Source organism: Ambystoma mexicanum, chromosome 7p (assembly GCF_040938575.1).
Source record: "Ambystoma mexicanum isolate Mex_15411 chromosome 7p, UKY_AmexF1_1, whole genome shotgun sequence".
NCBI classification, from domain to species: domain Eukaryota; kingdom Metazoa; phylum Chordata; class Amphibia; order Caudata; family Ambystomatidae; genus Ambystoma; species Ambystoma mexicanum.
Genome location: NC_090939.1, coordinates 258,863,381 through 258,878,318, shown reverse-complemented (window position 1 = coordinate 258,878,318; position 14,938 = coordinate 258,863,381). Strand labels below are relative to the sequence as shown.

General features: G+C 45.8%; 1 protein-coding gene across 2 annotated transcripts in view; it reads left to right on the top strand.

Annotated features, from left to right (window-relative positions):
- LOC138525990 (interferon gamma receptor 2-like) overlaps window positions 1-14,938 on the top strand; it is a 250,234-nt gene that overhangs the window by 105,577 nt on the left and 129,719 nt on the right. For both annotated transcript variants that reach the window (XM_069636282.1, XM_069636281.1), the window contains exon 3: window positions 5,013-5,185. In XM_069636282.1, coding sequence (XP_069492383.1) covers window positions 5,013-5,185 — 173 coding nt within the window. The remainder of the gene's footprint in view (window positions 1-5,012; window positions 5,186-14,938) is intronic.

Genomic DNA, 14,938 nt, shown 5'->3' with positions numbered 1-14,938 from the left:
TAAAACTGAACATTATGTTATAAGCCTTTGTTTAAATTAGAACTGGAAGACATTTGGCTGTTAAAGGGGGAGCAAAGGGGGGAGGCGAGGGTCCAAAGATTCAGTCTGCGTGAGCCTTCTCCTGTCGCCTAAATTGTTTGAGTATGCCTATTGTTTATCTTTTAAAATTCTGGGAAGGCTATGGAAATCATGTTTGCGGTATAAGATGTATTTCATTGGCTTAAATGTATGCAAAGGTGGTTGATGTTTATGAGCGGCTTCCTGGGAAAAAAATGAAGTTATTAATAAAATGCTACTTTTTTCACTTAATTTATAATGACCACAGTCAGTTTAAATAGTCAAGAACGTTCACTGAAATAGTGTGCCACTATGTGTTTGCAACCCCTTTCTACGCTTGGATAGGAGACCATGTTCACAGTGATGCAGATCTAGTGTTTTGGAATGCACAAGTCTCACATCTCTTTTCAGTTACTGTTTTAAATATAGCTGCGTTAGTTTCAAATACTTTAATAAGTTGTTTTTGTCACCATGTCCAGATGAGCTTGGTACGTGTAAAGGTGACACCATGAATCTGGTTTTGCATGTCTCTCTGGGCATGCCCACCATAGGGTTGCCCGCTGCTTCATTGTGTCGTTTGGCATCTGTGTACCACGGCCAATATGAACCCAAAGAGCTTCCCCATGACGTCAGCCTTAAGGGTACCTAAAATGCACTAATGCTTGATATGTGTTTTTATTGGCTGCTCCGGGCACATGGGTAGAAAACACTATGCATTGAAGAAGATAACATTAGGCATTAGCCAGTGGCATTGGGTCACTGGCTAACTGATCATCAAGGAAGATGCATCGCGCATTGGACTACAATAGGTCCTGCAAGTGTTCTAGGGGAGTTGTATTAACTGCAGAAACAGTTAATGAGTGAAAACAACCTATACACTACCACCATGTTGAAGCTATTCTTCAGTTTGATATTCTCAGCAGTGCTGCTTTTTAGTCTGATAATCACAGTAAAATATGAGGAAAGTCGCCTAGAAGAGTTTGTTCATTTTTAAAAATGAATAAGCAGATTTTGGTCCTTTCATTTTTCTTGATTGGCACTCTGTTTTATTTGATATGCAGTAGGGTCACAGGACGATTTTGGAATCCAAGGACATAAACATGCAGTATTTTTATTTTTTATTTATTTGAATTTATAAAGCGCTCATCGGCCCTGGGGCATCGTGGCGCTGTTACAGGATATTTACTTAGGCGCACAACAGTTTACATAGTGGGCATACCGTGGTATGGCACTCATACAGTGTTTTGTTCATTTTGTGTTATTCCAAAATCAGTGTGTGAGAGGAGAAGCATCATAAGACATCTGAGATGAAAGTGTTGTATGTAAGTAAGGTCAAGTTTAGGAAACACCGCCTAAGGGAAATAAAGATTATCTACAGTCCTAAGTAAACAGTTGCAGGGCTCACTCGTGTGCAGTGATGTGCTCGGAGGTGTCCTGGGATGGTTCATGCCTGTTTGCCCAAATGAATGGTATCATAGTAAAGTCAGAGCTAGGGACTCAGTGAAGTGTATTTTGTTGCAGCAGGGTGAACATAGTTTGTTGACATGATTAGGGGTTTTCCCCAGTGCTCTCTCGTGTTCCCATTTCACAGCTCCTCCAGTCATGCTTATTCATTTCATCATCATCATTTCAGTTTAATCCAGAAAACGGTACAATTCATGAAACGAATCATACATTCCATTAAGAAAGAATTGGAATGATAAAAACAGTTTTCCATGCAATCAGAAACCTTTAAATCAGAAGTACTATAAAGAAAAATGTTAAAATCCCACATATTACAATTAAAAATGATTGTGATGCAAGATAGTGCGTTTTTATTCATTTCTATTCTTGGACTTGTATTCTTGTACTTGTAGTTCTGCCTTCTTTAACAGAAACGCACATTTAAAACCAGAACAGACTTAGTTACTCACGGATGTACGATAAGGACTAGTTGGAGGTCTCAAGGTTGTGATGATTTCTGTAGCCAGGAATAAACCATATTGCCGTAAAGTATGGTCAAAAACAGATTAAGAGGCTATTAATTGAATTGCTTGGATCAAGGCAAGGTAGGCAACAACATATTTTGTGGTTGTTTGTCACTGCTCAGGGTAGATGACTTCAAGCACTAAGGGTGGGGGCTGATAGAAAGTGTTAAACAAAAACCAGATCACTCAGTGAGTTGAGCAGAGGCAAAAGATAACTATATCAAACCTGCAGTGAGGGGGCTCTTCATCCTACCAAAGGTGCGCCTTAGCTTGAATCTATGAAACCTGCCGGACACCGAATCGAGGATCGTTAAGACAGCTGATTGCGTGGAGCAGCTGCTGCCAAGATCCATGCAGCTTGCGGATTTCAAATCTGTTTTCTTTCATGACAAATGGCTTGTGAAATACGTGAACGATGCGTTCCTCCTCCTGTTTGACTCTGTTCACCCCCAGATACAACAGAAAGCGATCAGGGGGCACCAGCTTTCTAGTCATTGACCCTACCTTGTGGAATGATCTACCCCCATGCATCCAAGATGAGCTGTCCTACTTAGCCTTCAGAAGACGTTTTAAAACCTGACTGTTTAACAAATATGGCATAAACGCACATAGGCTGACTATCTGATCTCCCCTATCATCTTCATATGGTATGTGATAGCCCGCCTGTGTAGTTTAGGCTGACTGTCTGATCTCCATTATCCTCTGTACCATATGGTATATGATAGAATGCCTGTGTAGTTTAGGCTGACGTCTGATCTCCCCTATCCTCTGTACCCTATGGTATGTGATAGCCCGCCTGTGTAGTTTAGGCTGACCGTCTGATCTCCTATCCTCTTTATATGGTATGTGATAGCCCGCCTGTGTAGTTTAGGCTGACCGTCTGATCTCCCCTATCCTCTGTACCCTATGGTATGTGATAGCCCGCCTGTGTAGTTTAGGCTGATCGTCTGATCTCCTATCCTCTGTACCCTATGGTATGTGATAGCCCGCCTGTGTAGTTTAAGCTGACCGTCTGATCTCCTATCCTCTGTACCCTATGGTATGTGATAGCTCGCCTGTGTAGTTTAGGCTGATCGTCTGATCTCCCCTATCCTCTTCATATGGTATGTGATAGCCCACCTGTGTAGTTTAGGCTGACCGTCTGATCTCCCCTATCCTTTTCATATGGTATGTGATAGCCCGCCTGTGTAGTTTAGGCTGACTGTCTGATCTCCATTATCCTCTGTACCATATGGTATATGATAGAATGCCTGTGTAGTTTAGGCTGACCGTCTGATCTCCCCTATCCTCTTCATATGGTATGTGATAGCCCACCTGTGTCGTTTAGGCTGACCGTCTGATCTCCCCTATCCTCTTCATATGGTATGTGATAGCCCACCTGTGTAGTTTAGGCTGACCGTCTGATCTCCCCTATCCTCTGTACCCTATGGTATGTGATAGCCCGCCTGTGTAGTTTAGGCTGACGTCTGATCTCCCCTACCCTCTGTACCCTATGGCATGTGATGGCCCGCCTGTGTAGTTTAAGCTGACCGTCTGATCTCCTATCCTCTTTATATGGTATGTGATAGCCCGCCTGTGTAGTTTAGGCTGACTGTCTGATCTCCCCTATCCTCTTCATATGGTATGTGATAGTTTAGGCTGACCGTCTGATCGTCCCTATCCTCTGTACCCTATGGTATGTGATAGCCCGCCTGTGTAGTTTAGGCTGACCGTCTGATCTCCTATCCTCTTTATATGGTATGTGATAGCCCGCCTGTGTAGTTTAGGCTGACCGTCTGATCTCCCCTATCCTCTGTACCCTATGGTATGTGATAGCCCGCCTGTGTAGTTTAGGCTGACGTCTGATCTCCCCTATCCTCTGTACCCTATGGTATGTGATAGCCCGCCTGTGTAGTTTAGGCTGACCGTCTGATCTCCTATCCTCTTTATATGGTATGTGATAGCCCGCCTGTGTAGTTTAGGCTGACCGTCTGATCTCCCCTATCCTCTGTACCCTATGGTATGTGATAGCCCGCCTGTGTAGTTTAGGCTGATCGTCTGATCTCCTATCCTCTGTACCCTATGGTATGTGATAGCCCGCCTGTGTAGTTTAAGCTGACCGTCTGATCTCCTATCCTCTGTACCCTATGGTATGTGATAGCCCGCCTGTGTAGTTTAGGCTGACCGTCTGATCTCCTATCCTCTGTACCCTATGGTATGTGATAGCCCGCCTGTGTAGTTTAGGCTGATCGTCTGATCCTCCCCTATCCACTGTACCCTATGGTATTTGATAGCCCACCTGTGGCTGGCTGACTGATCGCCCCTTATGGTATGTGATGTCTATGTTTGATCTAACCTACTTATGTACTAGCGCAGTGATACCTCTGTGTTTGGGCGCTGCTAACAAATGTTTCAAATAAATATATTGTTAAATCAATAAAGACGTTCTCAAAGTGTCTGGCCATCTGAATTCCCTTTCCCTGATCAATAAAAATGATGCACATGATGAAGATTTGGGAAATTAATTATTACACACATGCTCAAAAATACATGTATCTGTGTATAAATAGTTTTGGTTTTCAGATAGTCATTTGTCTTTCACCTAAACATAACATTGCAGATGTATCAGGCATAAAGAAATTGCAATGAAAATGCACAGTACTAACGTTTCTTTTTCTAGTTATGTATGTAGGAACAATGGTTTCAAAACATGTTAACAGAAGGACTAAAGTTAAGGGGTGGGAAGTAACTGGCCCACCCCACCTGCCCCTTTGAACTAGCTGGGACCGATGGAAGGGTAGGTGGGAGAGCGAGCATTGAACGGAAGAGAAGTCAGTAAAAGCTGTATGTACTTGAACAGCCAGCAGTGCTCAACAACCAGTCATTAGGAAACCTATGATGTGGCATCTCAAAGTGCAATGCAATACTGCTTGGTGTATGTCTTGGCCAACTTAAGCATGATAACCGAAAGGATAAGGTGTAATTCTGACATGTCGTCTTGTGTTGCAGATCGCGCAGAGATACCTGGACGACCGTTGCCTGCGCAGACATCACGCAAACTCAATGTAACTTCACTGAGCCCATACACCTTACTTGGAGGGTTCATCTTCGAGTTCAGGCCACTCTAGGGAAGCACCAGTCGGACTGGGTGCAAACATCAGAGTTTGAAGCCATCAGAGACAGTAAGAATCTTATTTCGCAATTCTTCACTTCTTACCTTTGATGCCCATAAAAGGCTTGAAGGGGATACATGGTTCTTGCTCATGTACTCGTTCTGCAAATGTATGCATCGTCCACCTTATCACAGCCGTTCTATCGCATTTTGTGAAGCGGCTGTTTCGTCAAGTTCTTTGCAGCATTTCTTGGGGGGAGGCAGGTTGGGCTATGTATACATTTGATTTTTAGGGTAGCGGGGGAATGAGAGAGGTGTATGGGCTTTGTTGGGCTTGCCCCTTAAAAAGAGATGCTGCAAAAACATGGGGCGCCGTTCACCAGGATGAGATGGGCCAGATTCGTTTTAAGGGTAGCCTAACTGTACATGTTCATGGAAGCAAGCAGAAGGGGCGATGATCCACTGCTTGACTCCCTTTTATGTTGGTGTGTAAGTGCATGTTGTGGAAACCTTGGTGTCTCCTGTCAGTATCTCAAGTGCTACACTGGAAATGTCGGGATGGGGTTCAAGAACTGTTTGAACATCTTCCAGGCTCATTCTTTAGCTTGTGCAGAATGTATTTCAAATGAGAACCTATGTAAATGTACATTGCGCTACATAAGCTAAGACATGAAGCCAGGTTCACATATGCTATAGCATTATTCTTTTATGGTTCACTAGAAACTGAATATCCTATCTGACTATTACACCTAGGTGGTGTTATTGTCAAAGTGAGTAGTCTGCCTTTAATTAACTTCTGAAGCATGAAAGTCTGTGTCAACCTTATGTGGCGTCCTTGCCCTTGAGGTGCTCAGGCCGGGGGTAACCGCCTGCCTTGTGATGCCTACTGAGGGGCACCCCTAGAGCCCCCTTCCTCTGCATTTAGCCTCAAAATATGACATAAAGTGAGATTGAGAACTGTGCGCCGACTTGACAGTTGCACAAACAGAGAGCCTATGCAGGCAGATGGAGGAGCGTGGTCAGAACAGCAATGCTATGTGACCTTGAATCAAGGATCAACAGCAGCGCAGTGTTGGTTTAGGGTAGCTTGCAAAACTGGACGTCTGACTCTAAGATGGCAGACCACCATTTTATGCCCTCTGCCATTAGAGCTAAAGCCCGCTCACAATTACAAACACACACAGACACACGCCGTTCAACCAGGCCGCAGCCATTCACACTGAATTTTGTGCCAATTATGGGTACTCCCTGTTCTCTGATTAACACCACAGTTATAACCTGGGGAGTATCACAAGTCGCTACAAAGGATGCAATAAGGTGTGATGTTTCACATACTTTATTGAAGGTGTCAGGATGGGTCAGGATGGTTCAGGTGGTTCAATTGTCCCCAACACTTTTCAAGAAGGCACTCTGCACTTCTTCCTGAATCAGTTCCCAGGTGACTTTTTACACTTTCAGGGGATCTTGCTCTCTCCACGTCTTCCTCCTGGGTTAGTTCCCAATGTGAGCTTGTTGCCCTACTTTCTCCTTCTGCGTGTCCAAAGCCACCAGGCCTTTCCCCTCTGCATTCTCCTTGGATGCTTTCTCGTTCTTCTTGATCAGGGCCCCTGCTCGATTTTCCTCTGCCCTCTCCTTGTGTTTTTTCTCTTTCTTCTGGATAATTTCCTTCCCTACACTCTCCCGGGGATGTCTCTCATTCTCCTTAATGAGGTCCTATACCCTTCCTTTCTCTGGTCAGGGTCTCTGCCCTTCTGTTTTCTGCCTTCCCCTTGGTCAGGGCCTCATTCTTCCGTTTCATTGCCTTTTCGTGGGCCAGGAACTCTGCCCTTGCTTTCTCTGCCCTTTTCCTGAATAGGGCTTTGGCCATGACTCTTTTCACCTCCTTTTTAGCCAGAGCTTCTATCTTTCCCGCTCCTCTTTCTCCATTAAGTCAGAGATACTGTCTCCTTTCTTTCAACCCCCTCATTATCCTCTACTCCTCTCCCTCTTAACTCCTCTCCTCCACTTCTTTATCAGCTACTCTCTGGAAGCTAGCCTTTATAAAGGGCTGAGACTAAAACACTCCCTTCCAGGTGTCTAGATGGACAATGTGACCTGAGGAAATAGTGCAGAGAGGAGAGAAACATAAGAGAGGAGTAAGAGGAGGAAAGGAATAATAGGGCAAGGATGAGGAGGTGGTGCATGTCCAGAAGGGCCAAAACCAGCAACTAAACCCCTTGGCTGGCTAATATCTTTAAGCCAGATAATCATATCAGTATTAGGAGGTGGTGATAGTCAGTGGAGCTGGAAGAGCCAAAGAACGGCCTCCAGCCCAAATAGCCCGGACAAGAACCCATGCGTGAGGCTAGCTGGTTGCCAGCGATTAACCGTCTTTTGTGGACACAGAAAGGCCACCAGTGAGCATAAAGAGTCCTTGTTAAGTCCAAAAGGAGAGAATGGTGAAACCAAATGAAACCGAGGGTAGCTGGTAGCCAGGAGAAAGGATTACATGGGAGTGGTGAGTCCAAACTTACCAGCAGTCTTGCGCTAGTGACTGCTGATCCAAAGTCTTCCTAAGGCATCCAGGAGCTGGTTGCTGAGGTTGAGCCTGCAGGCAACAGGGAAGACATTCAGTGAGATTGTGCCCTTGGAGGAGGCTATAATGACGATAGTCTGACAATCCACCTACAACCTAAGTAGAAGAAGTGGATGGTCATGAAATGGAAACTAGTCAGCAACAGGCCACACAGAAAAGTGATCTCAGAAATGGAGAGCCGACCCTGGAACTTTGAGTGTCTTTGAGCTTCAGACTTGACTGCAAACTCTTGCTTAAACTGTCGCAAACACTCATTTCAACCTTGACTGACAATGAGTGAACTTTGGCTAAAGGGAGAACCCATAATCCAGACTATACAGAGCCTTGTGAACATTCCCAGTACCTAATGTTTCTTTGTCCTTAGCACCTATTGAAGAAACATCCATCTTTGGTTTTCACACTTCCTCTTCAGTCTGTTTAACCATTACACATGTGTCTTGTGCCTTCTTCTAATCCACTTTTTGGTTTCATCTGCCCAAATTCAAAACTTTGACTGTCAGATCTCTTCAGCAGGGACTCTTATCAGCTTTTCAGTTTATAGGGATTTCCCACCTTCCCTGAATCTTTCTGCTTCTATATATGTTTACTGTTGGTAATTCTGGCACCAGCACTTTTACCGTACCAACAAAAAAACAGTTTGCCGGTAGGGGCACGGGCACTGATTTACCTCCAGCCAAGAGTTGGGGGTAAATCTTGCCTTCACCAGCTAAATAATTGTGGAATTACTGACACCAGTAATTCCAGTGCTGGTAATTCCGGAAATCCCATCCATGGAGTCCTATTGGATTTAATGGGTTTTCGCAACTTGGAATATGCTGTTAATTCCAGCATTCTAAGTGGTGGAAACAGCATTACCGTTTTGGTGGCATCCTACCGGATTTACTGGTGGGATACCACCAAAACTGTAATGACCCCCACTGTCATGCTGGCTGTCTCAATATATGCGAATATTGCCACAATAAGAACACAAATGTTTGCTATGCCCAATAATACCATTATTGAAAAAACATTCAAACAAGAACAATTATGTACCCTCTGAATTGATTCTAAGAATCATTCAAACTCCATTAAATACTGCATTTGTAATCAATACTGAACTTAGTGTCTCCCAAAAAGAATTAACTTTTAGTAGGACAAAATAAAAGAAACTTAAGACAACAAAATGGAAAGTGAGCAATCTTTAATCATTTCAAACATTCAATATCAATCTAGGTCTTGTCAAACATACTTCAAACTAAAATATTGCAGTAAAGAAAACATTGACAACAAAAGAAACAATAAGTGTAATGTTCCCAAGAGGAAATATTTTTTTTAAACAAATACATATAATGGAGTTCATTTTTGTCAGTGGCATAATGTTAATGGAAGGCGTAAAAGCCTGCTTTTCGCCTTCCATTAACGCCACGTCCCGTTTTCGTCCCTTTGTATGGGGGAGAGGAGGGGCGGAACGCAACATGCGTTTCCGTCGCTTCCATTCCTTTCCACCATACAAATGCCCCGGCATTTGTGCTTGCATGCCATTTGATGCTGGCGCAAAATCTGGTGATTCCCCCATCAAGTCTCGGCTTTAAGTGTCAGGATAAAGCAGGTGAACTTCATAGGGATCAATTGTACACATGGCAGGCAGCATGTGCAATTAAACGCTGCCTACCATGTTCGAATGCCAGGCAGCGTTTACAATTGGAAGTAAACGCTGTCTACCATACACACCTTTTGCCATACACATTTGCACTCCACTGTGCGAATGACCAAAATTTGACAGAGGGAAGCCTACATGTAACGGCTCCCCACCACCTAATTAAGTGTAGCAGCAAAATGAGCTCCAATATGTACATTAATTCTAGTTATAAAAACGAGGTAAAAATCCATACGATTAACAGTCCATTCTCGGACAGATGCCAGGTCGCCAACAGTTAGCAGAAGCAGTTTTCAACACATTTCTATGATACCTGCATTGCCACTATTTATTTGCTAGTACTGCCACTGTAAAACACTTTTTTATGCTTGTGCCCACAATATATGCCATTATTCTGCTAATGTAAGCAGACATCTAATGCCCGAATTGTCGCTATACAAGCACACTCCAGTTGGCTGTGCCAAATAATTATAGTGTTGTGCCACTGTAAGAAGATACTTTCATGCTAGCTGTGCCAATATACGCAGACATTGCCATTCTAAAAACACTTCTGTTGGCTTTGCTCAATGATGACACTATTGTTCCACTATAAGAAGATATTTTCATGCTGGCTTTGTCAATATATTCCAGTATTGCAAATGTAAAAATACACGTGTGCTGGTGTTGCCCAGTATTGCCAGTACAGGGATGGAAATTAAGATTTGATAAGCAGATCCTCGTAATCCAGCATTAACCAGTGACCAGGAGCTGCCACTGAGGAACCAGGACTTCTACATAAGATGCAAATATATCACTTCGTCCATTTTATATGACCCCTTAAGCTTTAAATGTCATATAGATGTGTCCTAATGTTTATTTATAGATTGTCACACATACAAAGCGTTACATCCACACAGGTGTGTTTGTTCTGCCTCAGTTGGCCTGGGGAGATAATAGTAGCTCTTGGTAGGCTCTTCTAGGCCACAAGCAGGAGCTAAATAGCTTCCATCTCCCCTTAATTTCAAAGCCTGCCAGTATTGTGCCAGTGTAAGCAGATATGTTTGTGCTGGCAGTGCCAATACATGCCAGTGTTGACACTGTAAAAACAACTGACTAGGTTTGATGCAAGGCCTCTTAGATTAGTGACTCCTGTGACAAATCCTTTGGTGTCATCACTTCTCCCTGGGAGGGGGATCCTTCACATGTGGTGGCGAGTGAGGTGAGGCCGCTACCCAATAGTCCCCCTAGGGCTGGTACATGGAGTATCCCATGGGAGGAGACCCCATCACAGAGAGAAGGGAGGACTATCAGGGGAGAATGCAGTATGTTAACCACCATGCTGCCAGACACTGCTTACCCAACATGAATAGGGCCGAAGCACACCCACCATATGTCTTCTCTTTCTTCTACTAGTTAACTCATACACAGCAGCCCTGTCTCAGGTACAGAATACTGTGACAAAGAAGAGTGAGGGAAGAGTGAGTATGGTTGAATCCAAAAGTACTGACAAGAGGAGAGCAGGGCAATGAAGAGCCTAACCTAGAACCAACATGCTAGCTATCCGAGACTCAAGAGTCCATGAGCCATAAAAACTGCCAAAGGACTCTCCTCAGTGTCAGTGCTGCCCCAGAGGCGCATCAAGCTAGGGAGTGAAGCCATGCAGCAAGGACGAGCTGTAGACCCGAATGCATGGAAAGGGAAGTCGGGGACCGAGAAGGCAAAGAAGAGCCTAGACTTACCAGAAGGCTGGCGAACCCGACGTCCGGAGGGGGCAGCCATCCGAGTGTTCTAGGCAAGACCCGACTTGCGCGGAGAAACCAGTGTGTCAGCACCGCCGAAGTCTGAGGGCAGATGGCGAGAGCCCAGGGGAAGCCGGAGAAGCTTACTTGTGTTGCTGAGGACCGGAACCCTTGTGGACCAAGTTGGAAGGGATGCAGAGGAGGAACGGGAAGGCACAGGGAGACCCCAGAGGCTGTGGTTGAGAGGAAGTGCAGAACCATCTTCCTCATCCTAGTGGTACCAAGCAGAGAGATCAATTAAGGACATGTTGGGGTAAGTGAACACCAAAGAGCGACCTGAAGAGAGTCCAGGCAGGACAGTGAACCAGGCCTTATTAAAGGACGCTGTAAAGCGGAGAAAGGGGTCTGGGACCCGAATACTGAGACGTTGAGAACGTTGTGCATGAGAGAACACGCCTGGCAGGATAGTGAGTCGCAAAAACAAAGAGGTGATGGCTGGAAGGTTTAGACTGAATCTTAACCACTGGCGATGCTCGGGGCAACCCTCCGGACCATCGTTCTTCGCCTGCCAAGCAATTACAGAAGGGGAAAGACCATATGCAAATCAAGCTTGGTCCCACCCCAAAAGGGGCAGTCCAGCCCGAAATGCTAGGTCACATCCCTTCTGCATGAGACCACAAGCGTCCCTGGCCCGCTCAATGTGCTGGAGGCGGTCCTCTTCCATGGCCCCGAGGGTTCACAGGGACGACGACATGTTCACCTCCAACTCCCTGCGAATTGCCTCGAGGCACTCAGCCCGCCTCAGGGCCCTCCGCATGGAGTTCACCGCCCTGACCATTGTGAGCCGTGCCTCTTCCGCCCGCTACCGCTGCGCATCTAGGGCGTGGCCCAACCGCTGCCACACGGAAGACACTTGAAATCCGGGGTCCTCCTGCCCTATGGCCGATGCCTGCCCCTCCTATGTTGAAGGCCCCGAGCCATCATTGCTCCCACCATGTTGCTGCTGCTGTGCCTGCGCCCTGGCTCCTGCTGCCTGCATGTCCCCCTCCGGCTGGGGTGCAGTTGTCGTGGTGGCCACCCCTGCTGGACGTCCGACTCCCGACTGTGGCAGGGATGTGTCCTCCACCAGCCTGGCCGCTGGGTCAGAGGCAGCTCCACAGGGTACCCAGGTCATACATGGCTGGGAAGATGGCATGGAGGACTGGCGCGTAGGGGGTTCAGGTGAGGAGCGTAAAATACTGTTTGTGTATATATATATATATATATATATATATATATATTTTTTTTTTAGAATTTAAATTTGTATTGGTTTTGAAACATTAGGAATGAGCGTACAGGTGGGCGCATGTTATATTCACATAGTTACATCATAAAAAGTAAAAAAGAAAAACCGTGTCATTGCACCTGAACAGCATTTTAACTACTACTCTCGCCCTAATGGAAAGAAAATTTAGACCCTTACCCCCCTCCCTTCCTCCTCTAAACTTTGCTCCAAAATCTTCTAAGTCCGTGGCGTTTGTTGAGGTAAGTTATAGTGGGTGACATGACGTTTATCGATCATCGTTTGGGCTAAAAGTTTATGGATAGGTTTGTGATAGGTTTGCGACAGGCATGTTTGGCTGGTGGTGTATCTCGTGATGTTTGGTTCGTGCTAGGGCGGGGTGCTTTCTAATGTCCTTGGTGCTTCTGGTCGCTCGCTGCTGAACCTGCGATGTTGTGACTGGCAAAGTCCCCCCAGGCTTCCTCGTGTCGTGCAGCATTGTCGTGGAGGGCAGCCGTTATTTTTCCCATTGTGTATATGTTCGTAGCAATCTGTATCCAGTCCTTTTTGTCTGGACGGTGTGGGGATTTCCATTTGGTGACCAGGCCCGCTCTCGCTGCCAATAGCAGGGGCGATACTATTCCTCTTATCCTGATCAGTTCATCTTCTTCCTCTTCAAGACCAAAGAGGATCAGGAGGGGGGACGGTTCACTTTCTATGCCGTCTAGCTGTTTGATCCATCCCAGCACTTCTTGCCAATAGATGCGAACTTTGGGGCAGTCCCACCACATGTGCCAGTAATCGGCGTCCAACCCACACTGTCGCCAGCATCTCGGGCTGGAGTTCTGAAACATTTTGGATAGCCTGTGTGGGTCATACTGCCATCTGTGGAGCAGCTTTATAGTATGTAGCTTGTACTGGGCTGCAATTGATATTCTGGATGGCGTTTCACAGATTCTGTCCCAAGCCTGTTGATCAAATTCTCTACCAAAATCTTTTTCCCATCTCTCTTTGAGGCGGGGGCTTGAAATTTGTTTCTTGTTGATCAGGGCGCTGTACATGCGTGCTATTAGGGCTTTGGTTGTGCTGGTCATGTCCAAGATTGTCTCGAAGGGTGTGAGCTCTCTTTGCGTTTTGGCCTTCCACTCCTTCTTGGATAATACGCCTTTCAGTCGCAAATACAAGAAGATCGGGATTGGGTGTAGTTGGAGAGCTTCCTCTAGTTCTTAAATAGATATGAATTTTCCGTTCAGCTGGCCAACTCTCTCAAGTCCAGTGTCAAACCAGGCTTGGTATCTGGCATGTTCGGGGATTTCTTCCCTGATCCTGGGGGACCAGAGATGGCTCAGAGGAGAAGGCCACGTGGTGACTCCGGACATTACTTTCCCTTTCTTCCATATGTTCCACACTGTCCCCAGTATAGGGTGGACGCGCAGTCGTCTTATAAGTTTCGATCTGGGAACCCAGAGCCATTCTGCGAGAGTTACGGGGGTTAGATTGTTGTTATCTAACTGGACCCATTGGAGGCCCTTTCTGTCACGCAGGTGCGGGATCAGGATCCTAAGTTGTGTCGCCTGGTAGTATCGTTCTATATCTGGGAGGCCCACTCTTCCCTGATCATTCGGTAGTATCAAGGTATCGTAGGGTATCCTGGGTTTCTTTCCATTCCACAAGAATTCCGAAATGACCTTCTTAACTTGTTTGTAAAAGTGGTCCGGGATTGTGATGGGCAGAACCTGGAAGGGGTATAGGAAGCGAGGGAGGCTCACCATCTTGATAGCATTTAGACGTCCCATCCAGGTGATTGTAAGTGATTTCCATTTTGTGAGATCCGCTTTAAGAGTGTTGAGGAGTTGTGCAAAGTTTGCTTCATACAGGTGTTCGAGGTCTCTTGTCAGGTTGATCCCCAGATATCTCAGTGTTGGGCCTTCGCTAATCAGTCCAAGGCACTCGAGGGCTATCTGCTGATCTGGTGAAGGTTCATGGAGCGGGAAGAGGATGGATTTGGTTTTGTTCATTTTGAAACCTGAGAGAGCACCATATTCCTCTATCGGGTGAATCGCTCGGGGGATTGATGATGTCGGATTTAGCACATTGAAGCAGGATGTTGTCTGCGTACAGGGCCAATTTGTATTCTCTGCCTTTTACTCGCATCCCCTCTACGCCGGCGTCTGCTAGAAGCATTTGGGCAAGTGGTTCCAGGGATAGTGCAAAGAGTATCGCCGAGAGGGGGCAACCCTGTCTTGTTCCTCTACTGAGGGGGAACCATCGGGAATATTGAGAGTTCACTACCACAGATGCTCGTGGAGCCGTGTAGACTGCTTTGCTCCCTCGTCGGAAAGTGGGGCCCAGGCCTATTTTCTTTAGTGTAGCCTCCAGGAAGTGCCATTCAACTATGTCCAAAGCCTTCTCAGTGTCGATTGAAAATAATGAGGGCATGTTTGGCAGTTTTTTGGCCTCGTGTATGAGGTGGAGGGTCTTTCGGGTAGAATCAACGCCTTGTCTACCGAGGATTTATTTATTTATTTATTTATTTTCTTTATTTATTACACGCCCAGACCCTCAAGTAGCAGTTACAAGACAGCTTAGAGATTGGTCATACATTGTTAAAGAGCATAAATTACAACACAGAT